This window comes from Strix uralensis, chromosome 28, assembly GCF_047716275.1.
Source record: "Strix uralensis isolate ZFMK-TIS-50842 chromosome 28, bStrUra1, whole genome shotgun sequence".
Classification (NCBI taxonomy): Eukaryota; Metazoa; Chordata; class Aves; order Strigiformes; family Strigidae; genus Strix; species Strix uralensis.
Window position 1 is genome coordinate 5798230 of NC_133999.1, and position 16171 is coordinate 5814400.

Below are 16171 nucleotides of genomic sequence, written 5' to 3' on the forward strand. Positions count from 1 at the left end.
CTTCTTTCTGCAGAAAGCAGAACAGGCACTAGTAACCCATCATTAGATCTAAGCTAGCAGGTTTCTGTTGATCGGCTGCAGAGCTTGAGAACAAAATTGTAACCTTTCCGCACATACTATTGCAGTATGGTTTTCCATTAATAGCTATGGAAAAGTTAACCTAAACATTAGCTCTTTTTCCTGGAACTAACAGCTCCAAAGCCAAAAGCCCATCGGCTTGCAGGACTACTGCAAAGCAGACTGCTCGTTACAGCAAAAACAAAGCACAGAGCTGGCTTTTGAGCTGCTGGACCTCTGTTTCTGGGGCAGGGAGTAGCCAGCTCATAAAGGGGAGCATCCCAGTCCTATCTCAATCCAGGGCAAAATTTCCCCTAGACAGAATTGCAAGGTTATGCCTTTAACATTGACGGTCAGAGTTCTGCCTCAGGAGCCAAGGCAAATCTAGAAAACAGGGATTGCAGGCATGGGAATTATGTCTCACTAAATACTGGTAGGACACTATTCATCAGACAGTAATTCCTGTTTCCTCGAGCCACTAGCACTGCCCTGCACAGGATGATTTTCCCGAGTCATATAATGTGAAAACAGCCATTGAGTTGTGTTCTTCTCATTGGCACATCGTGGAAGATCCTGTCCTGAAGCATGTTGTGTCTGCTTCGCTCAAAGACAAATCGTGCCCAGACAGATCCTTCCCAGATCACTGATTTCTGCAGGCTGCAAGATCCTGCAGGCTCTTTCTTCCTCTCCAGAGGGATGTTTACCACTGCCCTTGATTAGTTGTTCCAGTTATCGCTGCCAAAAGAATGTTTCATTTTTCATTTGAATTTTTCTCTTTTCCTCATACCCAGTAGGCTTTGTTATTCAACCTCCAGATGAAAGATTACAGTCCTGTGTGAGGCAGTGTCTTTGATGTGTCACTCAGCATTTCTCCAAGACTAGTTACCTCTTTCCAGAAAGACAATGGGAAGAATGACCAGATCTTCCTGGAAATGACACACATCCCACAGTGTAAATAAGCCAAATGTAGCTCCTGCAAAAGTAATCAGGCCTGTTTGCTGACATACAAATGCCCACTCATCACTGAAAGAGCCACGCTCCCTAACTCTGGCACGAGCCAAAGATTGAGGCTATTAAGCTCATTCCCACGCTTGAATTTGGCAAGGTAGAAGCCTGTATCATCTTGTTTCACTTTTTGGAAGAGTTTGCTCTGAATGTTTTCTTTTCAGTAGGTTCTCCAGCTGGTTCAGTCCCACATAATGTAGTTACAGATATCAAGACCCAGAAGCTGGCAGAGCAGTGGGTATTATCAGGGTTGTGGTAGGTCTGAAGAGCCAGGCACAGACGAGAAGTTATGAGTAAGCTTATGAGTAAGATTTTAACTGGAGGTTGGATTGGCAGAACCACTCTTTGTACTGTGGGGCCCTCAGATGCACAGTGCTATAGACATAGGTATATGCGAGCTTTAGTCATAAGCCAACATGACTGAGCTGATATGCTAACTAAGCTCTTATTTATTTCAAATTCCATAAAACATCTGCAAAAGTTGCGTTACTTCATGGTGTTTAAAGTAGTTTCCTCTGTTCTTCAATGTATACTGCTTTTGGGTTGCCTGAACAGAACAGAATCAGATAAATACAAATACAGACCATTGCTTTAACATCTGAATAGACCAAACCATATCAAGGCATCAGATAAAGCTAGGCAGTTTTTCTGCTTCTTTTTTCCTTCTGAATTTGGGCAGGATTCTTGTCTGCAGTGTAGGAAACTGCCTCTGATTGGAGCTCAGTGGCTATGTGTAATATCACTTGTCACTAGTTTTGATAATGTGTTTATCATTTTCATATGGGGTAAATCCCACCTCCTTACTGGTGGAAGGAAACGCCATTTTGTACCACTCTATTCCTGGGAGTTGGAAAGTCAAATCTAGCATGGCGTGTAGTGCTGAGACCCAACAGAAAACTCTGGATCTTGCTCCAAACTTCATCACTCTGCAGTATTTCCACAAGGTCTTTTAAGGTAAACTGTAACAGTCCATAATTTTCTGTGCTGCCTCTGCAACAAGAGACTAGGTTATTAGAACCCTGTTGGAGTGATGATTTTATCAATGGAACTCTTCCTCTTAATTTTGGGAGAAAATAGGTCAAACCTCCAATTTATTATTTATTGAGTGGCCAAGGTGGCAGGAATGCCTTGGGAATGGTCGGTTTTATGAGCAACAAGGAGTTCTAGGCTCTGTATTTAGTAAAGAGACCCAGATGGGAATGGTTTTGTTGCGGTGATGTTTTATCATGAAATGAGACAGTTTTAATAGTGGTTTGGTGACTAACAGATACAGAGGTAACCGTATAATTACCATGCTTGCTGCAGTAGGCAGCGTTTCCTGGCATTACCAGGCATACTCAACACAGACTGATCTCACTGAGAGAGGCTGGCTTACAAAGCCCAGAAGCTAGTTAACAGTTTCCTAAAACTGTCTCCAGGCACCCCTGTGTGATTTAAAAGGCAGCACGCTGCCAGCTCAGGTCGTGCAAGCAGGGATATTTCAAGCTCGCAGAATCCTACCACGTAGCAGAAGCCACCCGGGATTTTGGGGTTATCTTGACAGGGGTTTGGAGCAGCAAAACCCCTGGGAACCCAAAAGCTCCCCAACCAACGCTGTTCCCAACTGATATAATGTTGGTGGGAAGCAGATAGTGATTATTCTCACCCTGGTCTTTTCCCAGTATCACCTTTGTCCAGGCACAGAGGGGTGCGTTTCTGGAGAGAGGTTTTGTAAAGCATCCTATGCAAAGGGTGCTTTCCAAAGAGAGGATCCACACCACCTTGGCTATAGGCAATTTTTCTCTGTAGCTACAGGAGAGGCAGCGTGAGCTGCCTGTGCCATTTGGCTCTCGCAGGCTGCGGACAGGCAAACTGCCAGTTTACCGCCTTCCTCTCCCTGTGGGGCTCAGAGCTGCGATCAGATCCACTGTGACGCTTCACTCTGTATTTCTTCTCCCCTCCCCACTCATCACCCTCACAGATGTTTGGGGAAGTTTCATGCCTGGACTGAGTTCAAATCAAGCACCCAGGATCCTTGGTAGGGAGGGTTTGGCTTGGAGAATTTAGCATTGGTTTCTCTCATCCATGTATGTGCTTTGCTTTTACAATAGCTACAGTTTAGTAAATCATCTCTTTGCAGACACTAGTGGTAACTCTCACATATATTTAATGTTTGCGTGCTATCCATTTGGCCAGTATCTCCTACAAGCTTTTGTGCATGCTTGATTCAGAATCAGGTATCAAATCACAGGTTAATTTGAACATTTCTTTTTTCACTCTCTTTCTTTTCCTTTTTCTCCTTCTTTCTCTTTCTCTTCTCTTTATATCTGTATTTCTTTTTATTTCTCTCACCTCTTTCTCATAACAACAGGATAAACCAAGATATTGTTTATGGAAAGTTTGAGTTACTAACGACCCATACAAAACAACATTAAGGATCATATCTTTGCCAGTGCCTCTTTTAAAACCCAGGAGCTCAGAAGCCAGTCGCAGTGTTTTATGATCTTGAAACACTGATATTTTTCCAGGTATTAATTCCAGCTTGATAGGAACCCAAGAGAAACAGAAACATTTTTCATCTTCACTTCAGAAAAATGTGCTCCATCTTTCTCTGTTAAAGATGTCTTTTCAGAACCGTGGAGGGCATGCCCCTGCTCTGGGACCGACTTCCCTTTCCTAAATTACCTTTCCGCCGTGCGGTGTGTGAGCCTCACCCTGGACAGCTGGAACCACAGAGAGCAGGGCTGAAATGAAACAAAGAAAAATGCTTCCTCCTAGTTTGAGTCCTGCTGTGGTGGGGGGTGGAGAGCTAGCTGGTTAGAGAAAAATGCAGCGTCCCAAGACAAAGGTCTATCCTCCCCACAGCTGGATTCAACGTGCCAAATCCCCGTCAATGTCTCTGTGCAGGTGGAGTTCTGGGCAGGTCATTGCACACTGTGCTCTAGGTGACAGTCTATCTCCCAGTTGGTTTCCAGACTCAGATAAAAGCAGAAGGAGAGGCAGGAGGAGGTGGGAAGTGGCTTGGAGAAGGCTGTGGAGTTCCTAGGAAATGCCACAGCTTGGCTGAGGCATCTGCTGCTCTTTGCACCTCTGCTTGCCAGATCCGTGTCCAAGACCCAGATGCTCCCGCTTGCTCTCTTGAACACTCAGCAACCACCACCCTGTGCTATGACCTCAGTAGCCTAATGCCCCCCTCACCCCACATCCCACCCTTCTCTTTCAACCCTGGCAGTGCTCCTCAGTCAACCAGATGTGTAGAACAAAAGGAAAAGCTTGGATCAAGTGTGCAACCCTACGGCACTCCGCATGCAAAGAGCTCGCAGGGCGAGGCCCGTGGTCAGAGGAGACGAGCCTCCCACCGCTGAGTGCTTTGTTGTCCTAAAGGCAGTGCTGCCTGCCTTCATCCCTGAAACAATTAGCTGTTGAAGGTGAAAGAGCAAGGCCACTCCAAGCAGAATTCATTATGCTTATGCCTGTGAGCAGTACTGTCAAGAAAAACAACATAAAATGCGAGAGTGAATTGCCCTCACTGATTTTGCTGATTCCACTAAATTTCAGATCTAATAATGTCTCCATATTGCTTCAATTGTCTCTTCTGAAGCACAGCTGTGACTCTCCCCCCGAAGCGTTGTGGCTGCAGAAAGGGAAATAAAACCTAGCCAAGGCGTTCAACGCAGCAGCCTTTTAATATACAGCCTGTTCCCTACGTTCATACATTCTGTGTCTCCAACTACTGTCTCCCTGCTACAGCGACTAAAGAATTGGCTCCTCTTATTCTCAAAGCTATGGTATAATCTGGTTCAGGAGTTTTTTTCTCCTGGGATGAAAGGTGACTTCTGTTTAAGGATGTAAAGAGGCATTTAGTGGAAACGGGTTCATTTCCTGCCTCCTGGGTGGTCTGCCACCACCTTCCACATCCACCCCATCCAAATCTGGACACCCAAATGAGATGATAAACCCTGGTGGATAGCTGAGAGGGGCTGCCATTGAGACCCTCCTAAAATCAGAGCCATGTGAAGGTCCTTATGTTTCCACTGATTGTAGAGAGATCCACACTCCTCTTACCTGTAGTACCTCAGACACTCGCTCTGGTTTTGCATCCACATCCCAAGGCTGAACAAGGCATTTGGGCCCATTTATTTAGAGGGTCTGTTACTGCTCCATGTCAGCTTCTGTTATCTGTGAGAGGAACTGAACTGTGCTGGCAACGGAGAGCCCTGTAAAAGCTTGAATGGATGGGTGATTAGCCAGCCAACTTGATCTTCATCCAGACAGTTTTCCAGATAAAACAGCACTGAACCATGCAGTAGGTTGATGATGCTGATGTTTTACTTTTCTGTTGCAATTGCATGGTAGAAAGCGCAGCTGTGAATCAGGGCCCCCTTCTGGTAAGTGCAGGTGGGAAAACGCATCTCTTGCCACACATTTCAGAGAAAGCTGGGTCTTCCGGAGCTCTAGGATTACTTGTTTATGGTCCATTCTGGTTAGCACAACCTCTGCACTTTTGTGTCTGTTGTCATATTGCTAGATACAAGATGAGAGCCCTGTTTAACATCCAGCTTTTTGGTTAAAGTAGCTCTCTTCCTCCTGGGTCTGCTTTGCATTTGTGCACAGGGCACTAGTAAAACATTTTCTGCCTCTCGTGCAATGGCATAGTAATTTGTTTCCTGGATATCTTCTTGTCATTCAGTCTGACAATTCTCCTCCCCTAGGAGATGTTGGCTTCTCCATCTCCTCTGGGGCAGTGTAGCTGCCAAAGTCCGTCTCAGTCCATCTGGACTGAAAACTCCTATCTGGCATTCTCCCTCCCCCCATCTGCATGGGTGAGAGAAATGTCAAGCAAAGAAACACAAGAATTCCCTTGGTCTGTCAGTTCACATGAAAGGAGAAGAAAGCCAGAACTGTATCTGCCCTTCACATATGTTGGATGCCCTGCAGAATTACCCATTGCACAGTAGTAGAAAGTGTTGCCAAACGGGTCACTGTCAATTTGCTGCAGAGCAGCTGACCCAGGCAGCAGGGGAAATAGGAGGAGATAGGGAATGGCATGCTTGAGCTGAGAAAAAGGCATACTCTGTCCTCCTTTAAGGGGAATAAGGTTTGAATTCTGAAGTTAGACCAGCGTAATGCACAAGGGAATGGGGAAGAGGTATCTGATGAGTACAGCTACATGCTGTGCTAGCTCTGGGTCAAGTCTGGCTCTCCTGTCTGCACTCCCGTGCTGTCTGTTCTCTGGTCTGCATCTGAGCTCAGACTCCAGTCCAACTCCTTGTTCAAACCAGACAGTGTGTCCGGTAAGTCCATGTTAAAGTGTAGTTATCAAGGACGGTGGAGACAATCATGTTTGAAAAAAGAGCTCTCTAATTTCAAAGCAATCCTATTACTGGGGAAAAAGAGTTACCGTTAGTCATGGATATAAACAGTAGTTTATGAACACAGGCTCACTAGGTCGCAGCTGACTACAAAAACTAGTGGAAGCATAGTGCAGCTCTATGCTGGAATGAATTGCTAGCACCTTTTCTATGATAATGGCACTGCTGATCTATCCAAGCCAGTTGTCATCAATAAGTCCAATCTTTGCCAGTGCACAGGATGCACAGGATGTTCTCTCTTACCCTTTTGGACCATACCTTGGGCATTGCTGTGAGTACTGGATGGCTTTCAGTCCTCAAGCCTTGCCCCAGCCCCTAACTCAAAGATGTCGGAGCCTCACTGCATCCTCTTGAATGCTCGTAGGGCGGTGCTCAGTTCCATTTGGATCAGCAGCACCATAACCTCACCCCTGGAGCATCCAGACAGAGTATCTCTCCACACAAAAACAATTGCAACTTTTTGTTCTCTGGCTGGGATTCCAGGACTGCTGCTTTTTGTTCGGGTTTATTTTATTCTCAACATAAATAAAGAAAACAAAACTAGTGCAAGTAATAGTCTGAAATGACTAAAGTTGCATTGCAGGAGACATGGAACTAGAACAAGGAAAACATTCTCATGGTGTTTTTTTCTGAGTAGAATTGGTTAATCTTGGGTTCGGACTTTCACTCACTCAGCAGGCCTGTCCTACAATATTTGCTTAAAATCACAGCAAAGTGCATTAAAAGGACATTAAAGCAGACACACCAGCCCACAGAGCAAACAGAACCAGAGATGCTCACAGGTGAGATGGCCATGTGCTTATTTCAGGCCTTCCTCTGCCTGTCAGATGGTGCCCCCTTTTTGGCCAGCACCAGCGGTGCTGGGATGCTGCGGAGGGAGTGTAATGTTTCTGCTCGGGGACGCTGCCCACTCTGGCACTTCATTTTGTACTGGCATTGTGTCCTGTCCAAGGGATGGAGAACATGTCCCCGCTGCACAGATGCTAATGGTAGCGCAGCGTACAGAGCAGCGCTCAAGCCTCACCTCCCTTCTCCCCTCTATGTTGTCGTGCTGCAAGGACAAGCCTTAACTGAGAGAGCGTTAATCCTCAAGGAGGGGCATTACCATGGGCGTATTCATGGCCATTACGTGGGTCTCAGCTCTGCCTGGAGCCTGATTCCTCCAGGAGAGCCTGAGTTGAAGCCAGAGGTTCTTCCTGCTGACAGACAGCCAGGGCCGAGCCATGCAGAGAGGGTTCGGCTGCCACCGTGCTCAGAGCAGCCCTGAGGTGATGCTCTCATCTTGACCTTGATGTAGTTCAAGGCGCTGTGAAATCTTTGTTTTCCTTAAATGACCTTTGCTTGCACAAGACAGACTGCACTCAGCTGTGGGCTGCTCTGCATACCTCATCACTTCAGCAAGGAATCCACTTTCCTCTGCTGAACGGCTAAGGCTCAGACAGATGTTTCTTCATATCCACAGAGCATGATGCTATAATTGGCAGAGCTCTGGGAGAGGAGCTGTCTGTATCTCTTTATGTGTCAGCCCCTTCCACGCCAGCTCCTCTCACCCCCGTCAAATCCTTCTCCAGCACCCTTCTGCCTTTCTACCAGCATCTCCCTTACTTCACTTTGGGTCCCTCTTCTGCAAAGCATTTGTCCGTAGGCTGGCTACAGCAGGGAGAAGCTACAGAGCCGTGCAGAGGATTAAAATGGCTGATGTTGTTACCCCAACAGATCTGCTCCAGCCTGCATGGGCTCAATGTTCCCTTTGGCATTTTTTCACCAGGAAAAACATTTACTTTGGGAGAGGAAAGAGGAAAACAGAAAATAAGCTTACACTCACAAATCCAAAAACAAAGTATGGGCTCAGAAATCCTCTAGTGCCTTTTTGGATGATTTCATATCTAAAAGAATGAATCCATAATACAATAGTGCTGATTCTGACATTTGACTATTTACAGTGAGATCTTTCGCAGGTGGAACTTGGAGAAAAAAAAAGAAAAAAAAGAACAGCTCAGAGGGCAAAGGTTTTGTTTAAAAATGTACAACAAACTGTAGCTTAGCACCGAAGAGCGAGAAAAGACATTTATTGGCTTCTCACGAGCACTCAGATATCAAGACAGCTTTATGAAGAATGGATGTATTTCAGGAAAAATTCTGAGCAAGAAACTGTCTTAGTTTAACAAATCTTCCCTTTTGCCTGGCTGGTAAATGATTAGAAATAGGACACAAAAGCCAGTTATTTGAAGGAGGGAGAGGCTCCAAAGGTGCAAAGTCCAGTTTTCACGCTGTTGAAGTTTAAGACTGAGGTCTGGGTAGACGCATCTGTAGAGGCAGGGACCATGGGTCGTGCACTGACTCAGACGCCAGCTCTGAAGAATAGGAACGGCTCTTGTGGCTTCAGTATGACTTGAAGTACTTGATGCTCTGCTGTAAAGATCCTGGAGGCAGTCAGAGAGGATTTCTTCCTCCTTCTCTACAAAAGCTGCTGTTAGGGTTTAACCTCTTGGTTGCTCGGCACAGGACTTGTCTCTGAGAAAGGGAACAAAGCGGTGTGCCCAGGAATACTTAAACTGACGTCAGATTTGCAGACAGCCAGGAGGGTTGTGATGCTGTGATGCCATTGCCTCGATCAGTAACTGTGCTTTTCCACTTTGGTCTCTTCTGTTTTAGGGCCGTTGCATCAATTTCACCAGAGTGAAGAACACAGATGCCCCACCCAAATACCCGCTGAACAACGCATACCCTCCGTCATCTCCACCCCCAGCGCCCATCTACAACCCCCCACCCCCAGCTCCGATCTATACCCCCCCTCCACCCAGCTCATCCACACCCCACACCCCATCGCCCTCCTCCACGCTCCCACCACTCCCCCCACCACCCCAAGCCCCACCACCCAACCGGGCCCCGCCTCCATCTCGGCCACCACCTCGCCCAACAGTTTAGGGGGTCGGCCTTGCTCCCGTCTCTTCCACAAGCGTTCGAGAGGCTTTTTCAGCAGTACTGTATCACATCCATCTTCCGGGGGTGGGGGGGGGGCGGGGGCTAGAGGAAGCCGGACCGTTTTTGAAATGGGTGACAACAGAACGAACGACTTTGTAGTCGTCTTTCTCCTTTAGTTTTCTTTTATTTTTAAAATCCCTTGTGCATCAGTGCCACCAAACTATCGAAGCAAGAAAATCCAAGAGACTGCAAGAACAAGACAAATAACTTGAGTTCCATTTCAGCAAGGCTCTCCCCTCTCTTTGTCCCCGACACTTCCCTGTGCCTTACCATGGTGATTCCAGGACACGTTGCAAAAAATGAATGAATAACTAGAGTAAACTCTCCGGAAGGGCACTTCTCCCCAGGGAAGGACTGCAAAAGACTCTTCCAAGTGCAGACATCCCAGCTAGCTACCTGGAGACAACTGCACAAACTTCACAGTACAAGACTCAAGGTACGACAGAAAGCTGATCATGTCTCGCTCACATGCCAGCTGCCAAGCAAATAATGACAACAGCAGGTCTGCAAGTACAGAAACCCTTGTAAATCTGAAAAGAATCGATGACAGGCAGCTGTTCCCATGGACCATGAACTGGAGAAGGGAAGGTATTGTCATCTCGGAGGGTCCAGAAAGGAGAAGGGGTAGGTCTCTGGGGTCTGGATTTGCGTATGTTGGTATGTGGAAGTGCAGGTGAATGAAAATGGAGTGCCACTAGGAAAATGAATTACACTGAAAAATAAACCAGTCAGTACGTCACAAGGCTTTGACCCCATCCCCTGCGGACAAGGACTAATTGACGACAGGTCAGCCTTCAGCGCTCCCAGTGGGACAGAGGAGTTCATAAAAATTGAGCAAAGGAATCTGGGAAGGTATGGTTGACAGAAGAGTCTTTGCATTCAGTTTAGACTAATTATGTCCATCTAGTTAATAGCTCTGCAGTTCAGCAGTGTAATGTAATGCTGGTTTCCATTTTAAAAGGAAAGTTTCTGAATATAAACAAGAGGTTAGGTGTATCAATATCTCTAAATCCAGTCTGCTTGGGCTCCTTGTTATTGTCAGTTTGAAATGGTTACCACTGATGCGTTTCTGTTTTTCCTGTAAATTGCATTCTTTCACCCTAGAAATGTTTCCACATGGATTTTTAATTTTTGTTTTCCTTTCCTGAATAAGTAGCAGATGCCTTCCAAACTCGTAGTGAAGAAGAGCCAGTGTGCTTACTCACTCTTGTCAACTCTCAACAACATCCCTTCTATTAGCAGTTGTTGACTAAGGCAAAAATCAACACACCGGACATGCAAGATGGGAATCAGTCTTCCAAGAAATGCACTGGCTGCATTTCTCCATGCTTTCACCTCGCCTTCACGGGACCCCACCCTATTCCACAATATTGTGTACGCACATCTTTTATCCTATAGCAAACCTTCTGAGCACCTGCCTTTGCAACACAGGGCTAGAAATAGGTGAGATCACTCAGCACTTCAGTCAAACCTCTGGCTCTCTAATTTACTGTCAGGATCAGTTCTCACAAAATTACTCTCTCTCTGGAAATTGCGAAGTCGTAAGAGGTAAACCGTCTTTGTAGCTGCAGTTCTATGAATATCTAAGGGTCTCATAATCATATAATTTTTTACCAGATAACGAAATGCTTTGCCAAGTACTTCAGTGCTGTTGGAAATACTAATTCTAGCTTTTCTAGCAAAAAAGAAAAAAGAAAAAAGAAAAAAAATGCTCAAGGAGGAAAGGGAATAGACAAAAAAAACTCAGTGGAGACTTGACCTGGGACATTTGTGAATGAACCCTTACCACGAGACTGAGTCAGCCTGTCACTCACCAGCCTTACCCACCACTAGGTCATCTATGAGATATCAGTCACGATGGCTCTGAAGACTCAATCTACAGCCAAGGCTGGCTGTTCCGCAGAAAGGCTGATTAATTCACCCGCAACACTGTTTTGTCTGCAGGCAGCACAGAGCAGTCCCCAATTAGGAGCAAAACCAACAGTTTTGCTACTCGCTATGTCAGATTGTATCAGCTACAGGCCATGGTTAGTTCAACACTAGGACTTTGTGATTGGCAGGTGGGAGAGGGAACCTTTTAACACCCTGACACAAGTTTGGTTGGACTCTCTCTTGCGATGGATGGGATCTAGGTAAAGAGCTGTTTGATTTGGTTTCATGATGAAAGGTGTAAAAAACGGGAATAGTGTAATAGAGGATCAATAGATATTTCCCTTAACAGATCCTCAGTATTTCAAAAAAGTTTGGAAAGGAAATTGATTTTCAACAATACGGCATTGAGAATTATTTTTTTTAAAGTGTCAATTAACCAATAAATCTAAACCTACTGTTGGGGGAAAAAATAAAAAGCAGGGTATACTCCATGACTAAAGCTAACTTCTTGCAGATGTACATAGAAATCTTAATTCTCCTCAAACTAAGGGAAAAAAACCCTATGGCATTAAAGAAGCAAAATAAAACCTAGATCAGGCTAGAAAAATAATAATTTTAAAATACCCCTATGTAATCATCCAGTTTATGAATAGAAAACAAACTCCAAATTTTTTGTTGTACATATTGTTACTGCATGCTTACCATATGTTAGATGGAAGCATTTCCTATCCATTGTGGATAAAAGAACATTTTTCAAGTTGTAGTAAATTATTATAAAGCCAATGACATTTCATGGCATGTTATCGTATCAAGCTGTGCTTGTTGTATTTTTTTCTTTATGGTTGTATTGCTTTTTTATAAATGTACAAATATTTCCTGTAGTGACGAATACCTATTTTACATAGCATTAAGTGAAGCTCCAGGCTGTGCACTCCCTTGATCCATTGGCAAAGAGGTTTGCACATCGATCCAGGGTGGGATACGGCCAGAGCGCAGTGGGGAGAGACAAACAAAATGGGTGTGGGGTAACTGGATGCCGAAGCAGAGCACCCATGCTGCTGCCAGTGAATCGATTTTGGTTTGCTAACGTTCTCAGAAAAATTAGAGCACGTTTGGTGACGGACTTTGTACCTGGTCTTGTATTTAGGATCAACCTAAATGTGGCTGCTAAAATGGCTTCCCAAAATGCCACACATGCTTTTAAAAATCAGACTCCTTTTATGCCGGTCCCTAGAGATTAACTTAGGAACTTTAACATAAGGCAATCAAGAGTGAAAATTTGGTCCTGAATTTATATCAGCTTCCACTGACAATTAATGCTACGTAAATGAGGTTGAATTAGCTGGTGTACCATATACTGATATATGGTACCCTATGTATTCTCTGTCTATAAAACTTTCCTAGAAACACATTACACAGGCTATCAATCCACACTAGCCAATTTTTAAGTAAACGTTCTTATAGATCAAAAGGCGTTGAGTGGCACTACACCTGCTCTGCAATTTCAAAAGACTTCAGCAGGTCTGTTTACTAGTTGCACATGCTCCTATATGGGCTGGTCTAAACAGCAATAAACAGATGTCTGATGGCATTAAATAAACAGTTTTTCAATCACTCTAACAGGTTCAATTACTCCCGTTGTTTTTCATTCATGCAAAACTTTCTGTCAGTGTGTCTTGCAGCCTCAAAGGACTAAGCAGCTGCATTCGATGAAGATATTATTTTTTTTTAATTGCTAAAATGTTACAAATTTTTGCAGGCTGTATTTTGAAGCATTCACCCGCATGAACTTTGCGGTCATTCGAATTCTCTCTCTACTCCTTGGTGTGTGAAGGCATCTTCTGTCGCTGTTTATTTTGGGGATGGGGGGGGAATGTCTGGCTTCTGCGAGCTCTGGCAAGATTTGAGGGTAACCAGTCAGTAACATTGCCTTATATGTGGTGCTGATGCAGCAAAGGAAAAGAAACAAGCCTTCTGTTTTGATGTTGAATTGCATTTTATCAGTTCAGCCAGTGCTGTGCAATGATGTTTTACTCCCTCTGTTTGTTGCATGTGTCATTTGTTAAATTCAGTCATTACTCTTGCTGACCTTGATGTTATTATTAAAGAACTACACAAATTTGTGTTGGGCTCCATAAGATTCATTGACTAGGCAAAGTGAACGAAGCAGGAAGCAGGAGAATATGGTCAAGTTTTCTCATAAAACGGGCTTTCCGTCATCCTGGAGAACTCAGACATGGGGATTTTCTTCCCGACAGCCCAGAGCACTTCTGCCTGACACAAAAGCTATTTTCATTTGGACATGACATGGCCTGACCTGTCTGCTCCTCCGCCGATACCCAGAGCCTCGCCTTCCAAACACAGGCTAGCTTCTCATTCCACACAGCTAACTCAGCAACCCTTAACAAAGCATAATGGCTGCTAGAAATAACTAAGCATGTTTCCTCTCACATTTGCTGATAGTCCTCCTTTCTTCCTCTCTGCTTAACTATCACTACTCATCTGGATTTTGTTACGGTTGGAATATTTTATTCCACAAAGAAGATTAACAGAGCATGAAGATGTTCAGCTCAACAGCCTGCCCTCCTTCAGCAGAGCATGTAAGCCCAGGCTTTTTAGCTTCCTCTGAATATGCGAACTATCAGTTTCCTCAGCACATCAAACCTTGCAAGTCTAGGTTCAGTCTGGATTTTTGTTGCTGCGTTTTGTTTTAACTAAACTTGTATCTAGTAAATGCAAAGAGGGAAGCTACAGTACTCAACAGGTTCTACTCTCTCACTCGGTCAAAAGGTGCTTTTTAAATGGAGACTATCAAAGAAAATCATAGTTGCTTTTCTCAGACAGGGACAGGTGAAAAATAAATGCAAGGAAAGTTAAACCTCACCATAACCCAAATTCAGAAGAGATAATGCAAACCCACTGAGTCTTGATGGCAGCTCTGGGTCCTCCAGGGCATGTATTTACACAGAAGAGGCTGTGCAGCTTTGCAGAAAGTCCCATCACTACTCTGAGAAAAACACCCAGGCAGGCTTGTTCACCCTTTCATTGAGCTGCCAGCCCCATGGCCTTGGGAAACTCTTGGCTCCCTGAGCCTGTTCCCTGCTCAGGGAACCACACTGTGCTACCAGCACGACAGACTTCATCACCATACATGTGCCAAGACAAAAATTCCCCAGACAGGACATTTTTTTGGAGCAAAGTTGCTTCAAAGCAAGGACATGGGGACACTAGGCTGCTAAGTAGCCCTGAGCATGTGGTCACCCCTGATCTTGGGCTAGCTACTAATTAGCCACCAGTATCCCTCAGCAAGCCCCACCTGGGAGCAGGTCTGGGCTCCAGAGCCTGGGCTGCCAAGGGAGGGAGGGAGGGAACGGGTGGCTTTGTGGCTGTACGAGGTGATTCTGGAGTGGTTGGTGACAGAGTACCTTGGGACCTGGCTTGTCCACAGAGCGGGAAAGTAAAGGAGACCAGGGCAGGGCTTGCAGCAGCTGGAAGAAGCCAAAATAGTGAGTTCTGACTGGGCTGTTGCCAGCAATTTCTTTTATTTTTGTGTGGAGGCTGCAAGGAAGAGGGGCTGCTTTCTCCTGGGCTTTGCACCTCTGGCTGGAGGCTGTGCTGGGATAGGCGGTGCTCAGCAATCCCTGCCTTAGCCCACAGCTACACGCATGGGGTGCAGAGGGCAGCCCCTTTCCTGAACTGGGGTCGTCTGTGCAGGGTCTGCTCGCAGGGCTCTCCTTGCAGGTGAAGCCTGCCTGTTCCTCCAAAGGCTCATCTGGCTTTGGGCAGCTGAGGAGTTCCTCGCTTGGCATGGAAAGAAATTACTGGTTTTTCTAATTCTGGCAGAGAAAGTCCCTTCTGAGTCATAGATAAGGCTTTTTTATGGGGGCTGATGGAAACACCAGTCCAACTCAAAGCATAGTAGGATCCTCTTTTTGTTGTTAGTGTTGCTGGAGAGTGTAAGGCACTTTTTTGAAGAAACAGCTATAAAATAACTTGTAAAAATAACATCAGCTACAGAATAAATCATGTTGGACACAGACAGTGGCTGAAAGTCCATAGCACGTTGCCAGAACAAACTTCTTAAGATTACTTAAATATCTTTTAATATTTAAATGCGTTCAAAGGCCCTTCCTGCTAGCAAGGGAAGGTAAAATAACTTCAAGAGGTCCAGAGCATCAGGGAAGGTGTTTTCTCCTGCCACTAGGTCAGTGTAGATGTTGGCCAAAGTACCGTGTCCCTGACAGCGGAGGACTGTCCCCTCCACTGAGGGGATTTCCTGGCTCACGCTGGCTGTGGCCTGGAGCTGTGATCTGTGCTGTGCTGCCTTCAGCCGCGATCTCGTACAATCTCACGCTGCAGCCTGAACAGGAATTTTTCTAGTTCTTCACAGACATTAAATCGTGGGGCCTTTTCCAGAACTGGAGGAATTAATAGGGATGGAGAAACTATAGTATGCAAAAATACCAGAGAGTGGAAAACTCAGCTTAGCAGATGAGGTAACTTTTACTTGCAAGAAAGCTGGGGATTTCTATATTCCACTTTCCATTCCCATTTAAAATCCTTCCTGGCACATCCCTGAGGCCTGCTGCTGTGTGCCTCTGGGTGTGTATGTCTTTAGCTGCTTCTAGAAGATGCTTAGTGCTTATTTCTTCTTGCATGTGAGATCTTGTGGTCTCTTGGTACATCCAGGGCTCACTAGCAGACAACTGGGAATGGGGCTGTCAGGATCCTTTTTCTAGGTATTTCTTACTCAATGGAAAGTCTCTGGGAAACTGAAAGCCAGGCAGAAATAGAGTATGTCTGCATTCCTTAAATCTGTTTTTGGTCATGGGTGACATGTGAAATGTGAGCATCTTTGGCCTTAGAAATGTTTATCTGCCTGTCAGCATTGCCATGTAATA

The 16171-nt window shown here is 45.3% G+C and overlaps 1 protein-coding gene across 1 annotated transcript in view; it reads left to right on the forward strand.

Annotated features, from left to right (window-relative positions):
* Window positions 1-13389, forward strand: part of ANTXR1 (ANTXR cell adhesion molecule 1) — a 111691-nt gene extending 98302 nt beyond the window's left edge. Inside the window, exon 18 of the mRNA XM_074852261.1 lies at window positions 9069-13389. Coding sequence (XP_074708362.1) covers window positions 9069-9341 — 273 coding nt within the window. The 3' untranslated portion in view covers window positions 9342-13389. The remainder of the gene's footprint in view (window positions 1-9068) is intronic.
* The last annotated feature ends 2782 nt before the right edge of the window (window positions 13390-16171 follow it).